General features: G+C 47.6%; 1 protein-coding gene across 2 annotated transcripts in view; it reads left to right on the top strand.

The window, feature by feature from the left end:
* Positions 1-18,552, top strand: part of KMT2B (lysine methyltransferase 2B) — a 728,361-nt gene that overhangs the window by 585,224 nt on the left and 124,585 nt on the right. For both annotated transcript variants that reach the window (XM_069201148.1, XM_069201147.1), the window contains exon 29: positions 362-519. In XM_069201148.1, coding sequence (XP_069057249.1) covers positions 362-519 — 158 coding nt within the window. The remainder of the gene's footprint in view (positions 1-361; positions 520-18,552) is intronic.

Below are 18,552 nucleotides of genomic sequence, written 5' to 3'. Positions count from 1 at the left end.
CTTGGATAAGCCTACTGCTCGACCACACTACCACAAAATAGAGCATTAGTATTATCTATTTTTTACCACTATTTTACCTCTAAGGGGAACCCTTGAACTCTGTGCATGCTATTCCTTACTTTGAAATAGCACATACAGAGCCAACTTCCTACATAGATCAACTAGTAAAACCAGATAGCACCCTTCCGGCCCATGTGCTGGCAGTATGGGGTGGAAAAGGACAGCTCAGAAGATGGTTTGAGTCAACTGTGTAACTGCCAGAGAAACATTGGTATCAGTTATCTCGTGATCCGCCTAGCTCACAGACTCCCGAGTGCTGAAAGTAGGTCCTCAACTGTTGTCTTTTATTTTTGGTTTTCAGGTCTTTAATAGATCTGACAGCCTCACCGAAGTCAGAGGCAGAGACCCCTAATCAAGAAAATGAGGCCATGATGGAGCCCAAATCAGAGCCTGCTAATGATGATGCTGCTGAGTCCACCACAGAATCTGTGGTAGAGCCCCCTTGGTACAAATATTCAGGTAATATTTACAGCCATCCTTACCGGACATGGGCATGTACTGTCAGAATAACAGACTGTAATAAGACATTTTGTAATTAAGTGATTCCAATTGTCAAATATATGACAGTGTCTCTGATCTCATTATTAAGGTGAATTATGCTAAAAGGGAAATTTAGTGTGAATGATTTTCTTTGTCCCATTTCGAAAACAAAATTCTAGCTTCTTTAAATATGTTTGTCTAAGATAATTATATTGCACCATTTTTAAGGTAGAATGTTCTTCTGTGTCCTTTACCTGGTGAATATAGGTGGTTACTGCTTATGGCTTCACACCAGGAGTCAATACATCATGTTGAATACATAATCAATGGGTACATTTTACATCATGAGTGCCTTTATTTCCCATCATTGTAGCATATGTTGGCTCCATATACTCATGCTGTGCGCACTCCAGCAATCTAGTGTTGTTCTCGGACTCTACAACTTGTTTTTCTCAAAGAAGTGTCTTTTTTGCCGACATGAGAGAATGCGCATGTTTACGGGCTCCATTGTAAGATTGATTTTTTTTCACCATTGGGTTTGGATGGATTGTGCCAGAACTCTGTGCATCTTCAACGCCTTTGCTGCCTACGGACACCTAACAGTCTCATAGCAGATTCTACCCGACTAATCCAACCTTGTCATCGTCAGCCGTCTGATTTAGATTTCAGCAAACGTTCTTCTCTGGTCAGCTTCAGCACCAGAGCACCTTCCAGGTTCCACTGAGAATGGTTGGCTCTGGGTGATGGGAGGTAAAAAAAAAAAAAAAGGCTTTTCAGAAAATGCCCTCAGTGTAGGACAAAACAAGCCTACTCTGACAACCAGGATGTTGGCAACCTCTGCTTGTCACTGGACTATACAGCCTGCTGCTCGTTCAAGACTAAAAATACCTTGCGCTCCAGGCGTGACCAATGCCTAGCTCATAATATGGCGATGGTGGCGGAAGCTGAAATCTTGACAGACTAAGAACAACTGCTGCTGATGGGCGACTAAGGCAACGTTCTAATAGGAGCGTCTGCCATCCTATGCAGTTCGCACTGTCACTTCTGAGTCCAGTCAACATGACAAGGAAGATGAGCCAGCTAAGTTGACAATGGAACCTCCATAGGGACAACCGGCATCCGAGCTAGGGCCCATGACGCAGTGCCCAGGGCTTGAGTACCAAAGATCACAGGCCCCCTCTTACACCAAAAGGCTGCCTCCTCAGCCCACTCACCATCGCCTAGGTGCACCACAGCCTTCGGGTTCTGGTGTTGACCTCTGTTCCAGGAGCATAGGAAGAAACAAACTGAGAAAGACATGGCACCCAAGAAAAGTAGGATAACCTCAGATACAGAGTGAAACGTGTTTGAAAATCTTCAAGACCTCACGCACAAGAAATGCTCCATGGAGGATGAACATTCGCTTGAGAAGGCCCATAGACGAACAAGACTGAGTATTGACCTCGCACAACTTCTTCCATAAAAGGAAAACTGTGGACCATAAGGCCATTAGCCCTATGTCACTCAACATCACACTCCCTCCACAGCCTCTGTCACCATCATCCATTCTCTCAGATGATGCAGACACAGTGAACCCTAGTCATTTTGCACAGGAGGCAGACTCACATGGAGACCCTTTCCAAATTCCCGATCCTTGGGATGGATATGATGTCGTACTGCCAGATCCAGACATTGAAATCTCAGTACCAGCCAAGGCATCACCTCCAGATCATGCCTCCTCCTACCATAGTGCCATTCAGCGAGCTGCTAAACATCCTAAAGTACAAATGCACACTATGGAGGTTGAAACAGATTTTCTCATTGAGACACTAAGACCGAGCACTCTGTGCATGGACTCAATCATAGGTAGGTACTGAACAAATTCTCCACAGAGATCTTTAAAGACCCAGTCAAGACTAGAGTCCTTACGCCACACATTGAGAGGAAGTACAAACCTTCCCTCACTGACCCACTTAATAGCAGGAGGCACCCAGCAACTGAATCCCTTGTGGCAACAACTGCAAGGAAGAGGACAGCTTCCCAGAGTACTGAAGACTCGCCTCCTCCTGATAAGGAAAGCAAGTGCTTAGATGCAACAGGAAAAGTGGTAGCAGCAGGGCATTGCTAGATCTGAGATGTTGAGGTGGTGTTTCCCCAAACATTTTTGCTTTTTCTAGTAGGTTTTGCTGATTTCCCCCTTAGTGGCCTTATGGTCTGGGCACTTTCCCACTGTAAGTACAGTGTGAAAGTGTACATGTGCTGTAGCAAAGTCCCCTCTTCCTGGCATGGTTACCCCCACTTTTTGCCTGATTTCAGTGTGCTTAGACTGTTTCACTGGGATCCTGCTAACCAGGGTCCCAGTGATTGTGCTCTCTCCTCCAAATTTAGTTGCTTTGGTACTTTTTACACCCAGCAATTGCCAAACTGGTGTAACCCTGTAAGCGCCTAGTATATGGTACTTAAGTACCCAGGGCATTGGTACATCAGCCCTCCCCCCCATGTCCTGCAGCATGTACTATGCCACCCGCAGGAGCCCATTCAAACTGTCTGCTAGCCTGTCATTTACAGCCTGTGTGAAAAGGTTCATGCCCTCTTCCACTGCTGGTCACTACAAGGTCACTGTAAGACACCCCTGTGGTAGGCCCTTTTAGCCCAAAGGGCAGGGTGCAGGTCCCCTGTGTTTGTAGGCACCCCTGCATGAGCAGGTGCCCCTGCGAACTCCAATTCCCTATACTTTGTAAGTGCGGTAAATCCATTTTAGCTATGTACTGGCTGTGGTTTAGATACATGATAACTCTAAACCTGGGCATGTTTGTTATCAAACATGTCAGAATCATACACCAGTACTGATTCCAGTATTGGTGGCATGATTCCATGCACTCCGGGGGTTCTTTAGAGGACCCCCCAGTTCGGCTCCTGCCAGACTTCCGGGGTCTGCGGGCAGCCCGCACTGCTGCTGTCCCTCAGACACCTCCTCATCCTGCTTGACCACCTCAAGCAGGGGACAGCAGAACAAAGGATTTCCTATAGGAGAGGGGTGCAACCTCCCCTCCTTAGAAAATAGGTGTTACAGGGTGTAGGAAGTTGGCTCTGTATGTGCTATTTCAAAGTAAGGAATAGCATGCACAGAGTCCAAGGGTTCCCCTTAGAGGTAAGATAGTGGCAAAAAGAGATACTAATGCTCTATTTTGTGGTAGTGTGGTCGAGCAGTAGGCTTATCAAAAGAGTAGTGTTAAGCATTTGTTGTACATACACACAGGCAATAAATGAGGAACACACACTCGGAGACAATTCCAAGCCAATAGGTTTTTGTTATAGAAGAATATATTTTCTTAGTTTATTTTTAAGAACCACAGGTTCAAATTCTACATGTAATATCTCATTTGAAAGGTATTGCAGGTAAGTACTTTAGGAACTTTGAATAATTACAGTAGCACAAATACTTTTCACATAAAACACAAATAGCTGTTTTAAAAGTGGACACAGTGCAATTTTCACAGTTCCTGGGGGAGGTAAAGTATTGTTAGTTCTTGCAGGTAAGTAACCCACCTACAGGGTTCAGATTTGGGTCCAAGGTAGCCCACCGTTGGGGGTTCAGAGCAACCCCAAAGTTACCACACCAGCAGCTCAGGGCCGGTCAGGTGCAGAGGTCAAAGAGGTGCCAAAACACACAGGCTTCAATGGAGAGAAGGGGGTGCCCCGGTTCCAGTCTGCCAGCAGGTAAGTACCCGCGTCTTCGGAGGGCAGACCAGGGGGGTTTTTGTAGGGCACCGGGGGGGGACACAAGTCCACACAAAAAGTACACCCTCCGCAGCGCGGGGGCGGCCGGGTGCAGTGTGCAAACTAGCGTCGGGTTTCCAATGGGAGTCAATGGGAGACCAAGGGGTCTCTTCAGCTGTGCAGGCAGGCAAGGGGGAGGCTCCTCGGGGTAGCCACCACCTGGGCAAGGGAGAGGGCCTCCTGGGGGTCACTCCTCCACTGGAGTTCCGATCCTTCAGGTGCTGGGGGCTGCGGGTGCAGGGTCTTTTCCAGCCGTCAGGATTTTAGAGTCAGGCAGTCGCGGTCAGGGGGAGCCTTGGGATTCCCTCTGCAGGCGTCGCTGTGAGGGCTCAGGGGGGACAACTTTGGTTACTCAGTCTTGGAGTCGCCGGAGGGTCCTCCCTGAAGCGTTGTTTCTTCACCAGTCGAGTCGGGGTCGCCAGGTGCAGTGTTGCAAGTCTCACGCTTCTTGCGGGGATTGCAGGGGTCTTTAAATCTGCTCCTCTGAAACAAAGTTGCAGTCTTTTTGGATAGGGCCGCTGTCCTCAGGAGTTTCTTGTTCCTCTTGAAGCAGGGCAGTCCTCAGAGGATTCAGAGGTCACTGGTCCTGGGGAAAGCGTCGCTGGAGCAGTTTTCTTTAGAAGGCAGGAGACAGGCCGGTAGGACTGGGGCCAAAGCAGTTGGTGTCTTCTTTTCTTCTTCTGCAGGGGTCTTTCAGCTCAGCAGTCCTCTTCTTCTTGTAGTTGCAGGAATCTAAATTCTTAGGTTCAGGGAAGCCCTTAAATACTAAATTTAAGGGCGTGTTTAGGTCTGGGGGGTTAGTAGCCAATGGCTACTAGCCCTGAGGGTGGGTACACCCTCTTTGTGTCTCCTCCCAAGGGGAGGGGGCCACATCCCTAATCCTATTGGGGGAATCCTCCATCTGCAAGATGGAGGATTTCTAAAAGTTGGAATCACTTCAGCTCAGGACACCTTAGGGGCTGTCCTGACTGGCCAGTGACGACTCCTTGTTATTCTCATTATTTCCCCCGGCCTTGCCGGCAAAAGTGGGGCCGTGGCTGGAGGGGGTGGGTACCTCCACTAGCTGGAGTGCCCTGCGGTGCTGGAACAAAGGGGGTGAGCCTTTGAGGCTCACCGCCAGGTGTTACAGCTCCTGCCTGGGGGAGGTGTTAGCATCTCCACCCAGTGCAGGCTTTGTTACTGGCCTCAGAGTGACAAAGGCACTCTCCCCATGGGGCCAGCAACATGTCTCGAGTGTGGCAGGCTGCTAGAACCAGTCAGCCTACACAGGTAGTTGGTTAAAGTTTCAGGGGGCACCTCTAAGGTGCCCTCTGGGGTGTATTTTACAATAAAATGTACACTGGCATCAGTGTGCATTTATTGTGCTGAGAAGTTTGATACCAAACTTCCCAGTTTTCAGTGTAGCCATTATGGTGCTGTGGAGTTCGTGTTTGACAGACTCCCAGACCTTATACTCTTATGGCTACCCTGCACTTACAATGTCTAAGGTTTGGCTTAGACACTGTAGGGGCACAGTGCTCATGCACTGGTGCCCTCACCTATGGTATAGTGCACCCTGCCTTAGGGCTGTAAGGCCTGCTAGAGGGGTGACTTATCTATACTGCATAGGCAGTGTGAGGTTGGCATGGCACCCTGAGGGGAGTGCCATGTTGACTTACTCGTTTTGTCCTCACCAGCACACACAAGCTGGCAAGCAGTGTGTCTGTGCTGAGTGAGGGGTCCCCAGGGTGGCATAAGATATGCTGCAGCCCTTAGAAACCTTCCCTGGCATCAGGGCCCTTGGTACCAGGGGTACCAGTTACAAGGGACTTGCCTGGATGCCAGGGTGTGCCAATTGTGGATACAAAAGTACAGGTTAGGGAAAGAACACTGGTGCTGGGGCCTGGTTAGCAGGCCTCAGCATACTTTAAATTCAAAACATAGCATCAGCAAAGGCAAAAAGTCAGGGGGTAACCATACCAAGGAGGCATTTCCTTACACAGGGCTGCGGATCGGTAGCCTACGTTTCTGTTTGAAGGGCACATTTGGTGCCCTCCTTGTATAATACGGTTTGCACCAGTCCCGGGTTCCCTACTCTGGCGCAAAACACACAAAGGAAAAGGGAATGTCCACTCTACTGTCCAGCACTACCCTGGGGTGGTGCCCAGAGCTCCTCCAGGTGGCCACTTGATTCTGACATCTTGAAAACAAGATGTGCAGAGACCTCTGGGAGCATCTGACTGGGTAGGCCAAGTACCTGACTTCAGAAACCCTTCCTGATAGGTGGTCACTCCAGAGAATGACCAAACCCCCTTTTTGGGTCACTTAGGGTCTCCCTTGAGGGTTGGTCCCCAGATTCGTTGTGCAAGATTCTATCAGGATTCTTCTGCAAAGACCTCTTCTTCTCCTGGACTCTGGAACTGCTGCTGGGCAACACAAGAACTGAACAAGACTGCAATGCCTGAGAAGACTTTTCCTTGCAACATTGTTTCTGCGGTTCCTGTCAGCAATCTGCAACATTTCTACGGCTGTGCATCCTCCATGGTTGTCAAGGCTGTAGCTGCACCAAGCTGCAAAAAGGAATCTCCTCGAAGTGAAGGAGTCACTTCCCTGTGTCCGCAGGCACCTAAGGCAATTACGACCGGCTGGTGGGATCTTCTGTCCTCCGGATCTGCAAAGATTCTGCAACACAAGTGGTGGTTCTGAGGGATCCCCTGGGTCCTCTCTGCTTTCTGTCCAACGTTGGAGACTGTGAGCTTCCCTCTTCCATCAGGACAGAATCCCTGTGCACCTCGACTGTTGCAGCAACCACTGCTTGTTGACTCCTGCTCTGAGGGCTCTTCAGGCTCCAAGTAGCCCTTGACCCAGCACTCTACCTCTGCAACAACACTCTCCTCTCTGCTGCTCCAGCGACATGGACCCTTCAAGTGTGCTGACTGGGCCCCACTGATACTTACTGTGCCTGCTGTAAGTGGGTTGCTTGTGGGGGCACTGATGGCTTCTACTGGCCCTCCCGTCTTCTGCGGGTGAGCCCAGACTCCGCTCCAAGGGTGGAGTACCTTGCTGGTCCTCCTGAGCTCTGCAAAAGCTTCCAAAACCTCCTCTTGCATTTGTTTGTGCTGGATGGTGGCCATCCTGATCACTAACCCATCTACAATCCAGAGACTGTTGAGGGACAGCTCGTAGACTACTTCAGGAACTCCTCTGCAGCTCGGAACCCTCTTAAGGTACAGAAGTGGGGACTTTGGCTCCTGCACCACCTGGACACTGCTGCGTGGACTGGACTCTGTCTCCTTGTTTTGCAGGTCTTCTTCATCCAGAATCCACCCTTGGTTCCACTGGGTCCCTTCCTGCTTCTGCAATTTCGAACAGCGGCGTCCCCATGTTATCCTATGGAAAAACCGGACAACTTACTTCTCTGCACCTGAGCGTTGGGGATCTTCTAAATACCTACTTTTGGGGGTTCTGTTCCCTCCCAGCGATTGTCTAACTCCACCATACACTCAGGTGGGGGGGCCCCCGTTTGCACTGCATTTTTTTAGTATATGGTTTGGCCCCCATATAGGGCCTTTGCTAATTTACGCTATTCCTTGTAACTTACCTGTGTATTTGTTGTGTTTATACTTCCAGAGGGAAGTATACCTATGGTAATCTAGTTAGGTGTGCCTATAATTAAGTACCTTTATTTTTGAAACACTGTGTGGTTCCTTTCATGTGTGATAAGTGATTGTCTGACTACTGCGGTATTGCAAGTGCTTCACATGTCTTCTAGGTAAGTCTTGGCTGCTCACCACAGCTACCACAGAGAGCCTTGGCTGTCTAGGTAGAGTAACACTCACTAATAGGGGCCCACGACACACTGGGCCAGCTTTCTATGTGCTCCTTTCCAAATATGTATGTAAGTGGTGCTGGCCTGTGTGCACGCACTAGCACCACAAGTGTTTTAAACATGTAACTTGTCTGTCTTAGCAGACCTGTGTGCGCACTCGCCCTTTTGGTGTGTTTAAATATGCATTCAGCCTGTCATAGCAGGCCTCGGAGTGAGCACTACCACCTGTGGTGCTTTAAACCTGTATCCAGCCTGTCGTAGCAGGCCTGTGTGTGCACTTGCACCTATGGTGCTTTTAAACATCTATCCAGCCAGCCAATGCAGACTTGTGTGCTACCAAGGGCACGTATGCCCTTGAGAGTAAATAATACCCATGTGTGTCTTTACTGCATTGAAGAGCTGCTCTGCCGATAGGTGACATGTTGGAAGTGTTGCAATTACTCCTAGCTGCAAAGGTGGAATGCAGCAGATCAGCCTCATATTGTTTACTATCATTGCATTTGTCTTGGCAAACCGCCTTCTGTGGTAAAGGTTTTGTTGTAATCAGAGTCAGTAGCCCAGATGATTAACGTAGGTTTATTGGTAAACTCCTTGCATTACACCTTCACAGTTCACTGCTTATCACCCTCTCTCATGCTTCCACCAACTCTCTTCATCCAACATTCTAAGGTGCACTCCAGATTGTACCATTCGTCAACATTCTATAGGAATGGTTGGAATGCACCAATTCACTAGTATAATTACACTGTAGATTACACAGATTTAGTAAATAGGAAATAAGATTATTAGAATAATAATAATAGTGTACCTAATTTAGGAAAAGAACTATGTTACATATATTGGGTTAATTGAACAACACATTACAACACTTCCCCTTCCCCACCAAGAAGGATTAGAGTTGTGGCTAAGATACAATTGTTAAAAGTAGAATATCATTCCTTATGAAATATCAATAAAATTTCTACAGGGGAAAAGTGAACTTGAACACTTCCAAGATCACTGCTGCTCCTCACCAAACCCTTCTCCAGACTTCCTTGGATCGATCTGGATGGCAGACAAGCGGTCCATACTCCACACACGGCCATCCTCCATAGTTACAACATTCTTATGTACCTTAGATATTCTCAAAGGTCTGGAGAACCGACTACCTTCTCTTCGAGTGGAACCCGGAAGCTTTATCCTGACCCATTGTCCTACCACCCATTGTTTGCTCTTAGTACCAAATTTGTTATTGTACCATTCCTGGTACTTCCTCTGATTCTCTTCCACTTTTGTCATTACTTCCTTGCGATGGACTATGACAGGCTCCCCTCCTTTCAACCAATTCGGGTTTAACTTAGTTCCTGGTTGCCTACCCTTGAGAGACGTGAAAGGGGATACTCCTGTGACCAAATTGGGTGTGGTATGGTAAGACCATAGCATACGTTCAATTGCACCCTCTCCTGACTCACGAGATACGCTGGCTAACTGCAAACATTCTTTGACCATTCTGTTTACCCTTTCAACGAGACCATTTGCCCTTGGGTTATATAATGCTGTTCGGTGATGTTTTATTCCACTGACTGTCAAAAATTCCAACATGGTGCTTGAAGTAAACTGCACCCCATTATCCGTTACTAATGTGCTAGGAATCCCTTCACGGGAAAAGGACTCCCTAAGGAATTGTATTACATCCAGTGTGGTTACATTATGCACAGCTTTGGTCATGACCCAGTGTATGTGATAATCAACTAATACTAAGATAAACCTAGCTCTTGATCCAGGGCACGTTAGGGGTCCTACTATGTCCAACCCTAGCTTGTCCCAAGGTTTAGTGGGGACCTCAACTGGGGATAGGGGTGCCTTACGTGTACTTCTGGTCTTGTCACTTAGTGAACAATGGGTGCAATCACGTACGATATCCTCTACTAACCTATCCATAGTGGGGAACCAGTAGGAGGCTCGTAGTCTGCTCTTGGTCAAAGTTCTTCCCAAGTGTCCCTCATGTGCTAAATCTATAAGTTTCCTCCAGAGTGCCTCAGGGGGGAACTATTCTCTCTCCTCTCATTACAAGTTCCTTAGTTAGATGAAGTTCTGAGCGTACCTCCCAATATCCCCTTACGTCTTCTTTGACCTGTTGGCATTTATCGGGCCAACCCTTCACAATCATGGTTTTCAAGGTTTGCAAGGACGGGTCCCCTGAAGTAGCTATGACCCATTCTTCTTTAGTGATACCCGACAATTCTACATGGAGCACAGGATCAAAACTCTCAATGGTCTCCTCCTCTCCTCCCTTCCTAGGTAATCTTGAGAGACAGTCGACTACAATATTTCTTTTTCCTGGAACATATTGCATGTCAAATGTAGGAAGTTGGCTCTGTATGTGCTATTTCAAAGTAAGGAATAGCATGCACAGAGTCCAAGGGTTCCCCTTAGAGGTAAAATAGTGGTAAAAATAGATAATACTAATGCTCTATTTTGTGGTAGTGTGGTCGAGCAGTAGGCTTATCCAAGGAGTAGTGTTAAGCATTTGTTGTACATACACCTAGACAATAAATGAGGTACACACACTCGGAGACAAATCCAGCCAATAGGTTTTGTTATAGAAAAAATATATTTTCTTAGTTTATTTTAAGAACCACAGGTTCAAATTTAACATGTAATATCTTGTTTGAAAGGTATTGCAGGTAAGTACATTAGGAACTTTGAATCATTTCAATTGCATGTATACTTTTCAAGTTATTCACAAATAGCTACTTTAAAAGTGGACACTTTGTGCAATTTTCACAGTTCCTGGGGGAGGTAAGTTTTTGTTAGTTTTACCAGGTAAGTAAGACACTTACAGGGTTCAGTTCTTGTTCCAAAGTAGCCCACCGTTGGGGGTTCAGAGCAACCCCAAAGTTACCACACCAGCAGCTCAGGGCCGGTCAGGTGCAGAGTTCAAAGTGGTGCCCAAAACGCATAGGCTATAATGGAGAGAAGGGGGTGCCCCGGTTCCGGTCTGCTTGCAGGTAAGTACCCGCGTCTTCGGAGGGCAGACCAGGGGGGTTTTGTAGGGCACCGGGGGGGACACAAGCCCACACAGAAATTTCACCCTCAGCGGCGCGGGGGCGGCCGGGTGCAGTGTTAGAACAAGCGTCGGGTTCACAATGTAAGTCAATGAGAGATCGAGGGATCTCTTCAGCGCTGCAGGCAGGCAAGGGGGGGCTTCCTCGGGGAAACCTCCACTTGGGCAAGGGAGAGGGACTCCTGGGGGTCACTTCTGCAGTGAAAGTCCGGTCCTTCAGGTCCTGGGGGCTGCGGGTGCAGGGTCTTTTCCAGGCGTCGGGACTTAGGTTTCAGAGAGTTGCGGTCAGGGGAAGCCTCGGGATTCCCTCTGCAGGCGGCGCTGTGGGGGCTCAGGGGGGACAGGTTTTGGTACTCACAGTCGGAGAGTAGTCCGGGGGTCCTCCCTGAGGTGTTGGTTCTCCACCAGCCGAGTCGGGGTCGCCGGGTGCAGTGTTGCAAGTCTCACGCTTCTTGCGGGGAGTTGCAGGGTTCTTTAAAGCTGCTTCTTGAAACAAAGTTGCAGTCTTTTTGGAGCAGGTCCGCTGTCCTCGGGAGTTTCTTGTCGTCGTCGAAGCAGGGCAGTCCTCAGAGGATTCAGAGGTCGCTGGTCCCTTTGGAAGGCGTCGCTGGAGCAGAGTTCTTTGGAAGGCAGGAGACAGGCCGGTGAGTTTCTGGAGCCAAGGCAGTTGTTGTCTTCTGGTCTTCCTCTGCAGGGGTTTTCAGCTGGGCAGTCCTTCTTCTTGTTGTTGCAGGAATCTAATTTTCTAGGGTTCAGGGTAGCCCTTAAATACTAAATTTAAGGGCGTGTTTAGGTCTGGGGGGTTAGTAGCCAATGGCTACTAGCCCTGAGGGTGGGTACACCCTCTTTGTGCCTCCTCCCAAGGGGAGGGGGTCACAATCCTAACCCTATTGGGGGAATCCTCCATCTGCAAGATGGAGGATTTCTAAAAGTTAGTCACCTCAGCTCAGGACACCTTAGGGGCTGTCCTGACTGGCCAGTGACTCCTCCTTGTTATTCTCATTATTTTCTCCGGCCTTGCCGCCAAAAGTGGGGGCCGGGGCCGGAGTGGGCGGGCAACTCCACTAGCTGGAGTGTCCTGCGGTGCTGTGACAAAGGGGTGAGCCTTTGAGGCTCACCGCCAGGGGTTACAGCTCCTGCCTGGGGGAGGTGTTAGCATCTCCACCCAGTGCAGGCTTTGTTACTGGCCTCAGAGTGACAAAGGCACTCTCCCCATGGGGCCAGCAACATGTCTCTAGTGTGGCAAGCTGCTGGAACTAGTCAGCCTACACAGACAGTCGGTTAAGTTTCAGGGGGTACCTCTAAGGTGCCCTCTGGGGTGTATTTTGCAATAAAATGTACACTGGCATCAGTGTGCATTTATTGTGCTGAGAAGTTTGATACAAAACTTCCCAGTTTTCAGTGTAGCCATTATGGTGCTGTGGAGTTCGTGTAAAACAGACTCCCAGACCATATACTCTTATGGCTACCCTGCACTTACAATGTCTAAGGTTTTGCTTAGACACTGTAGGGGTACAGTGCTCATGCACTGGCACCCTCACCTATGGTATAGTGCACCCTGCCTTAGGGCTGTAAGGCCTGCTAGAGGGGTGTCTTACCTATACTGCATAGGCAGTGAGAGGCTGGCATGGCACCCTGAGGGGAGTGCCATGTCGACTTACTCGTTTTGTCCTCACTAGCACACACAAGCTGGCAAGCAGTGTGTCTGTGCTGAGTGAGAGGTCTCCAGGGTGGCATAAGACATGCTGCAGCCCTTAGAGACCTTCCTTGGCATCAGGGCCCTTGGTACTAGAAGTACCAGTTACAAGGGACTTATCTGGATGCCAAGGTCTGCCAATTGTGGATCCAAAAGTACAGGTTAGGGAAAGAACACTGGTGCTGGGGCCTGGTTAGCAGGCCTCAGCACACTTTCAATTGTAAACATAGCATCAGCAAAGGCAAAAAGTCAGGGGGCAACCATGCCAAGGAGGCATTTCCTTACATCAAAGTTAAAGCCTTCCAACCCCATAATCCATTTTGCGATCCGGGGGGTAGCTTGGTCCTTACCCTTAACAGTAAATAATGAAATAAGGGGTTTGTGGTCCGTTCTAACTACAAATGGTAACCCCCACAGGAAAAATTTAAAATGATTGATTGCCCAAAAACAGGCTAAAGCCTTCCTCTCTATTGTGGAATAGTTTAGTTCTGCCTCCTTTAGTGACCTGGATGCGAATGCCACTATTCTCTCCTGTCCATTTACCCACTGAGATAGAGTGGACCCTAAACCTTTTCCACTCGCGTCTGTAGTAAGCCAAGTTTTCCTGGTGGTATCAAAATTTCCTAACATAGGGCAATGGATAATGGCTTCTTTAACTTCATCAAATGCAATTTGACAGTCTTTGTTCCAATCGAATGGTATATTTTTTTTTAATAATGCCCTCATGGGAGCTGTAACTGTAGCAAAATTATACACAAATTTTGACATAAATTCAGCTAAACCCAGAAACGATCTCAACTCTTCTTTAGTGGTTGGGGCTGGAGCTTCTTTCACCGCCACTACTAGATCACATTTGGGTTCCACGCCCTCCTTGCTTATTTTGTGCCCCAGGTATTCTACTGAATCGACACCCAATTGGCACTTCTCTTTCCAGGTGGTCATGCCAGCTTCATCTAGGGCTTGGAATACTTCTTTTAGTGTTAAATTATGTTCACTTTCTGTACTTCCATACACTAGTATGTCGTCCTGGAAGCACATTGCTTGTTTGATTCCCTGCAAAACCTTCTGCATGATTCTTTGGAATACCGCTGCCGCTGATGCGAGACCAAATGGCATCCTGCGATATCTAAACGCCCCAAATGGAGTGATAAAAGAAGTGAGAGAATATGAAGATGGGTGCAACTCCACTTGGTGATATGCAGAAGATAAGTCAATTACACTAAAGTGTTTGGCGGAACCCAACATACTTATCATTTCATTTATTTTAGGTAGGGGGAATCTATCTACCCATATATTTGTGTTTAAGTCCCTCAAGTCCACACACAGACGAATGCCTCTGCCGTTGGATTTCTTGGTGACAACTATGGGTGCCAACCATAATGAACTTTCAATCGGTTCTATAACACCCAATTCAACTAATTTGTCCAATTCTTCTTTCAGGGGTTCCCACATCTGAAGCATCTGCCTTTTGTTATGTCTTCATCACTATTTCTCCTTGCTGTGGTAGCTATTACTTCTGAAACTTCATCTTTAACCATTACCCCTTCATCCCTTGCCTTGCCGCCTTTTATTTCCTTCACTCCTTCCACTTCAGGTGTATTCTTAATCTCTCTCATGCATTCTACTGTATGTTCAATGCCCCTTGCCATATCCACAGCCTCTTTAAGAGTAGGATTGGAAGTAAGGAGCTTCTCTTGTACCCTTAGGTTGTTTGTGCATCTAACTAACTGATCACAGATCAATGAGTCTTCTAACTCACCAAAATCACATGTTTGAGCCAGCCCTCGCAGAGAAGCTATGTAGGTGCCAACCTTTTCATCTTTGGCTTGTACTCTACTGAAGAATCTATGCCGCTCTAGGACAATATTAACTTTGTGCCCAAAATGACTCTCCAACTTGTACAATGTTTGTTGAAACACATCTGAGTTCTCACCATCCTCCTCTCCCTCTCCTTCAGCTGAAATGTTCTCATACACTTTTCTTCCTTGTATTCCTAAGTTATGTAGTAGAATATGTTGCTTCCTTAATGATGTGAACTTTTCTCCCCCAATAGCAATTAAATAAGATTCAAATAATTTAGACCATTCCCTCCAGGGTAGCAATGGTTCACCAATTTCGTTTAAGAATGGAGGAGGCTGGGACATCCCTGCTGCAGCCATTATGTATTTGACTACAGTAGAGTATATTATGTTATTGCTTTCAGTTCCTTACAAAAAATACACTCTATATATAAAAGAAAATTATTGCATAAAGATGTGCAGACTTCGCATTAATAACACAAACCTAATACTGCATCACAGAATAATATGCCCATATTAAAACAGTAAATTTCAGGATAATCACCAGCCTATTCAATCTGTACCCAATGCTATACTTCTAAATAATATTTACAGTACACCATTGCGCTCATATTCTGATACAACTTAGCACCAAACAAACTTTTATTTTGAAATCGTCCTTTTTCTGCCCAAGCTATCTTCCTGTTCGAGGATTCAATCTCCTTCCTCGAGCATATGATGAAGTCTTCCGAGTCAAGAGTGTCTCCACATGAAGCAGTGAGCCGTTCGCACCCCGTGTGAAACCACAGGTGAGAATACTAGCTGCAACAATGCTGGCAAAAGCCTCCGCTCACTACATTATCCGTGTCGCCCCTGACACAGAAGTTCCACTCAGGTTTCTTAGTCGGCGTCCCGGAGTCTAGTGCACCGCTGAGACGCACTCACTGCGCTCAGCGCCGCGCTCAATGCGAACTTTCCCAAAGCGATCCTTACGTCCGTGTTGTGTCGTCGTGCTCTATTTAGCGCCTCACGGACTGCGCTGACGCAGAAATTCCTCTCAGGTTCCTCAGTCGTTGTCCCGGAATCTAGCGCACCGCTGAGACACAGTCACTGTGCTCAGCGCCGCGCTCAATGCGGACTTCCCAGGTGATCCTTCCGACCGTGTTATGCCGCCGTACTTAGCGCCTCACAGAGCGCGCTGGGACGCTACAGCAACCAAACCATTTTCCGTCCATCCACGAACGCCAGAATAACGGGGCTATATTACTAGAGTTGCCTTAGAAATGTCATTGTTAGCGCTATGTCACCGAAATCTTCACGATTGAACTGGCTAATCCTTACAACCGGTTCTTTTTGGTACTTTAACCTTATGACACTGTGTTTGTCGCACATCCAACCGTGTTGAATAAGGAGGCTACACTCACCGTATTGCCAGTATCCTCCTCACAGCACACTCCCTTATGACGTGCTGAAGCGCTATACAGTCATACGCAGCAGAGTAAATATGAAATAGTAGCGTAAACAACCGCTACTTTGCCTGCTTACACACACAGGCGCCAATTACCTCAATGTCATAAAACTCAAGCAGGAAGCAGGTAATCCACTGTGGTGCTGAATCAATCAGGGGCAAGGAGTCTTCACTGCCCCTGCGCAGTATCCCACCCTCGTCGCCAAAAGTTCATCTGTTGTAATCAGAGTCAGTAGCCCAGATGATTAACGTAGGTTTATTGGTAAACTCCTTGCATTACACCTTCACAGTTCACTGCTTATCACCCTCTCTCATGCTTCCACCAACTCTCTTCATCCAACATTCTAAGGTGCACTCCAGATTGTACCATTCGTCAACATTCTATAGGAATGGTTGGAATGCACCAATTCACTAGTATAATTACACTGTAGATTACACAGATTTAGTAAATAGGAAATAAGATTATTAGAATAATAATAATAGTGTACCTAAATTAGGAAAAGAACTATGTTACATATATTGGGTTAATTGAACAACACATTACAACAGGTTTTTTGTCAACAATCATGGAGGAATGCCACTTCTAGAAATTGGCTTTTCTCTGCCTAAGACGCTTTGTGTGGCTTTTCATTCAACTCAAGTCCACACTGTGGGGGATGGAGAAGCACATCTGTGCATTCCACAGTGACAGCTGTAGAGCTTGGGCACACAACTGGAATGAAGACATCTGCCAGTTGTGGGACTGGCTGGATAGATTGGAGGGAGAGGTTTTGACACATTTGGCTAGTTAATGGCCTCACTAAATATTAAGATGTGCATACAACAGCCCCATGGCAGACAGGACTGAAATTTAGGAGAGACATCTGTGGTTCAAAGGGAAACCCTCTGAACCTCCCCCAACTTCAGAGCCACACTACAGTATAACTACTGGTGCCACACTGCAGCAAAGTAGAGATACACTTGCAGGAATGTGGTGCACACTGCTAGAATAATCTGTTGTGCACAAGGAGTAATTACTGCCATAGGAGGGGACTGCACAATCTTCCTGTATTGTGGCTACTCCGAAATGTGCCTCTTGGCTTGCCCCCTGTTCTTTTGTGGAGGTCTCGGGACATGAAGGACCTCCCATGCAGTACCCACACCTTCTACCTGTGTCATCTGGAGAGCGGTGCCCTGTTAAATGCCTACATTGTCTGCTGGACGTCACCTGGTAGCTGCGATGCGGGCGTGGTACTATTGCCCTTGGAGGTCAGATTGGCCTGCTGCGGAGCCTTCAAAGTACTGCCCACATTCAAAGAGTGTGGTCCTTTATTGCGTGACCACATTGGGCATAAGTGTCTTGTTGGTTCTGAGTGGATTCACCAGTTGTTGGACCCCTCGTGGCCTGCCTTTGTCAAACGTGACACATTTCTGTGATGCAACACCCAACTGCATGCTCATTGTGTGCGGCAACTGATTCACTGGTTGCAACCCTCGGAGGTGGGGGCTTACCCGGAGCAGTGTTGCATTCTGCCTTGTGCAGTACAGCTGAACTTGCTTCTCTGTATGTGTGACCAGAATTGTCTGGTGCGACTCAAGTCATCGTGCACCAGATGTGGCCTCATTCCAGGGAGGTATGGCATTGGTAACTTTCCGTGTGTGTCCAGAATTGTCTGGTGCGACTCAAGTCATTGTGCACCAGACGTGGCCTCGATCTAGGGAGGTGCAGCATTGGTAACTTTCTGTGTGTCCAGAATTGTCTGCTGCAGCTCAAGTCATTGCATACCAGACATTGTGCCTCATTCCAGGGAGGAACAACATTGGTAACTTTCCATGTGTGTTTGTATTTGTCTGGTGCGGCTTTAGTCATTGCGCACCAGACTTTGTGCTGCATTCCAGGGAGGTACAGCATGGGTTACCTTTTCGTTTCTGTCCGAAGTATCTCTCCAAATTTCCTATGACCAATCACCATCAGGTCTGCAACCTCTGCTTGTTGCTGCAACATAAAGAAGACTGCGAGGCCTGCCAGCTGTTCCGATCAAAAAAAGACTAGACAAGAGATAGAAGAGCCCATTGCCGAGAAATGCAGAGGCATTCCACAAAAAGCTGAACACCATCGGCTTCTGCATCAAAAGCTTCTGCTTCCCACTCGGCACTGATTGTTTTGACACCGATAAGACTGCTTGCCTCTGCTCCCCGACAACTATGGCATCCAAACTAGAGTGCTTCAGCACTGAAAAAAACTCTAACTGAAAGCAGTTTCGGAGTCTAAAACAGCATGTGAGCCAGTTCTTCAAAGGATGAAGGAACAGCTCCAAGCCAAGCCGTCACAGCTCTACATTCAGCCTCAAACGGGGAGAGTTTTGGTTATGACTGTTGTTACCACGCCTACCAAACAAAAGCTTACTTTTGAGAAGGCCTTAAAAACATCTATGCCTCCCATCAAGCACAGGAGGAAGGGGAAGGACTTTGACGAGG

Source organism: Pleurodeles waltl, chromosome 7, assembly GCF_031143425.1.
Source record: "Pleurodeles waltl isolate 20211129_DDA chromosome 7, aPleWal1.hap1.20221129, whole genome shotgun sequence".
In the NCBI taxonomy this organism is placed as follows: domain Eukaryota; kingdom Metazoa; phylum Chordata; class Amphibia; order Caudata; family Salamandridae; genus Pleurodeles; species Pleurodeles waltl.
Note: the sequence above shows the minus strand (reverse complement) of the source record. Positions and strands in the feature narration are given on the sequence as shown.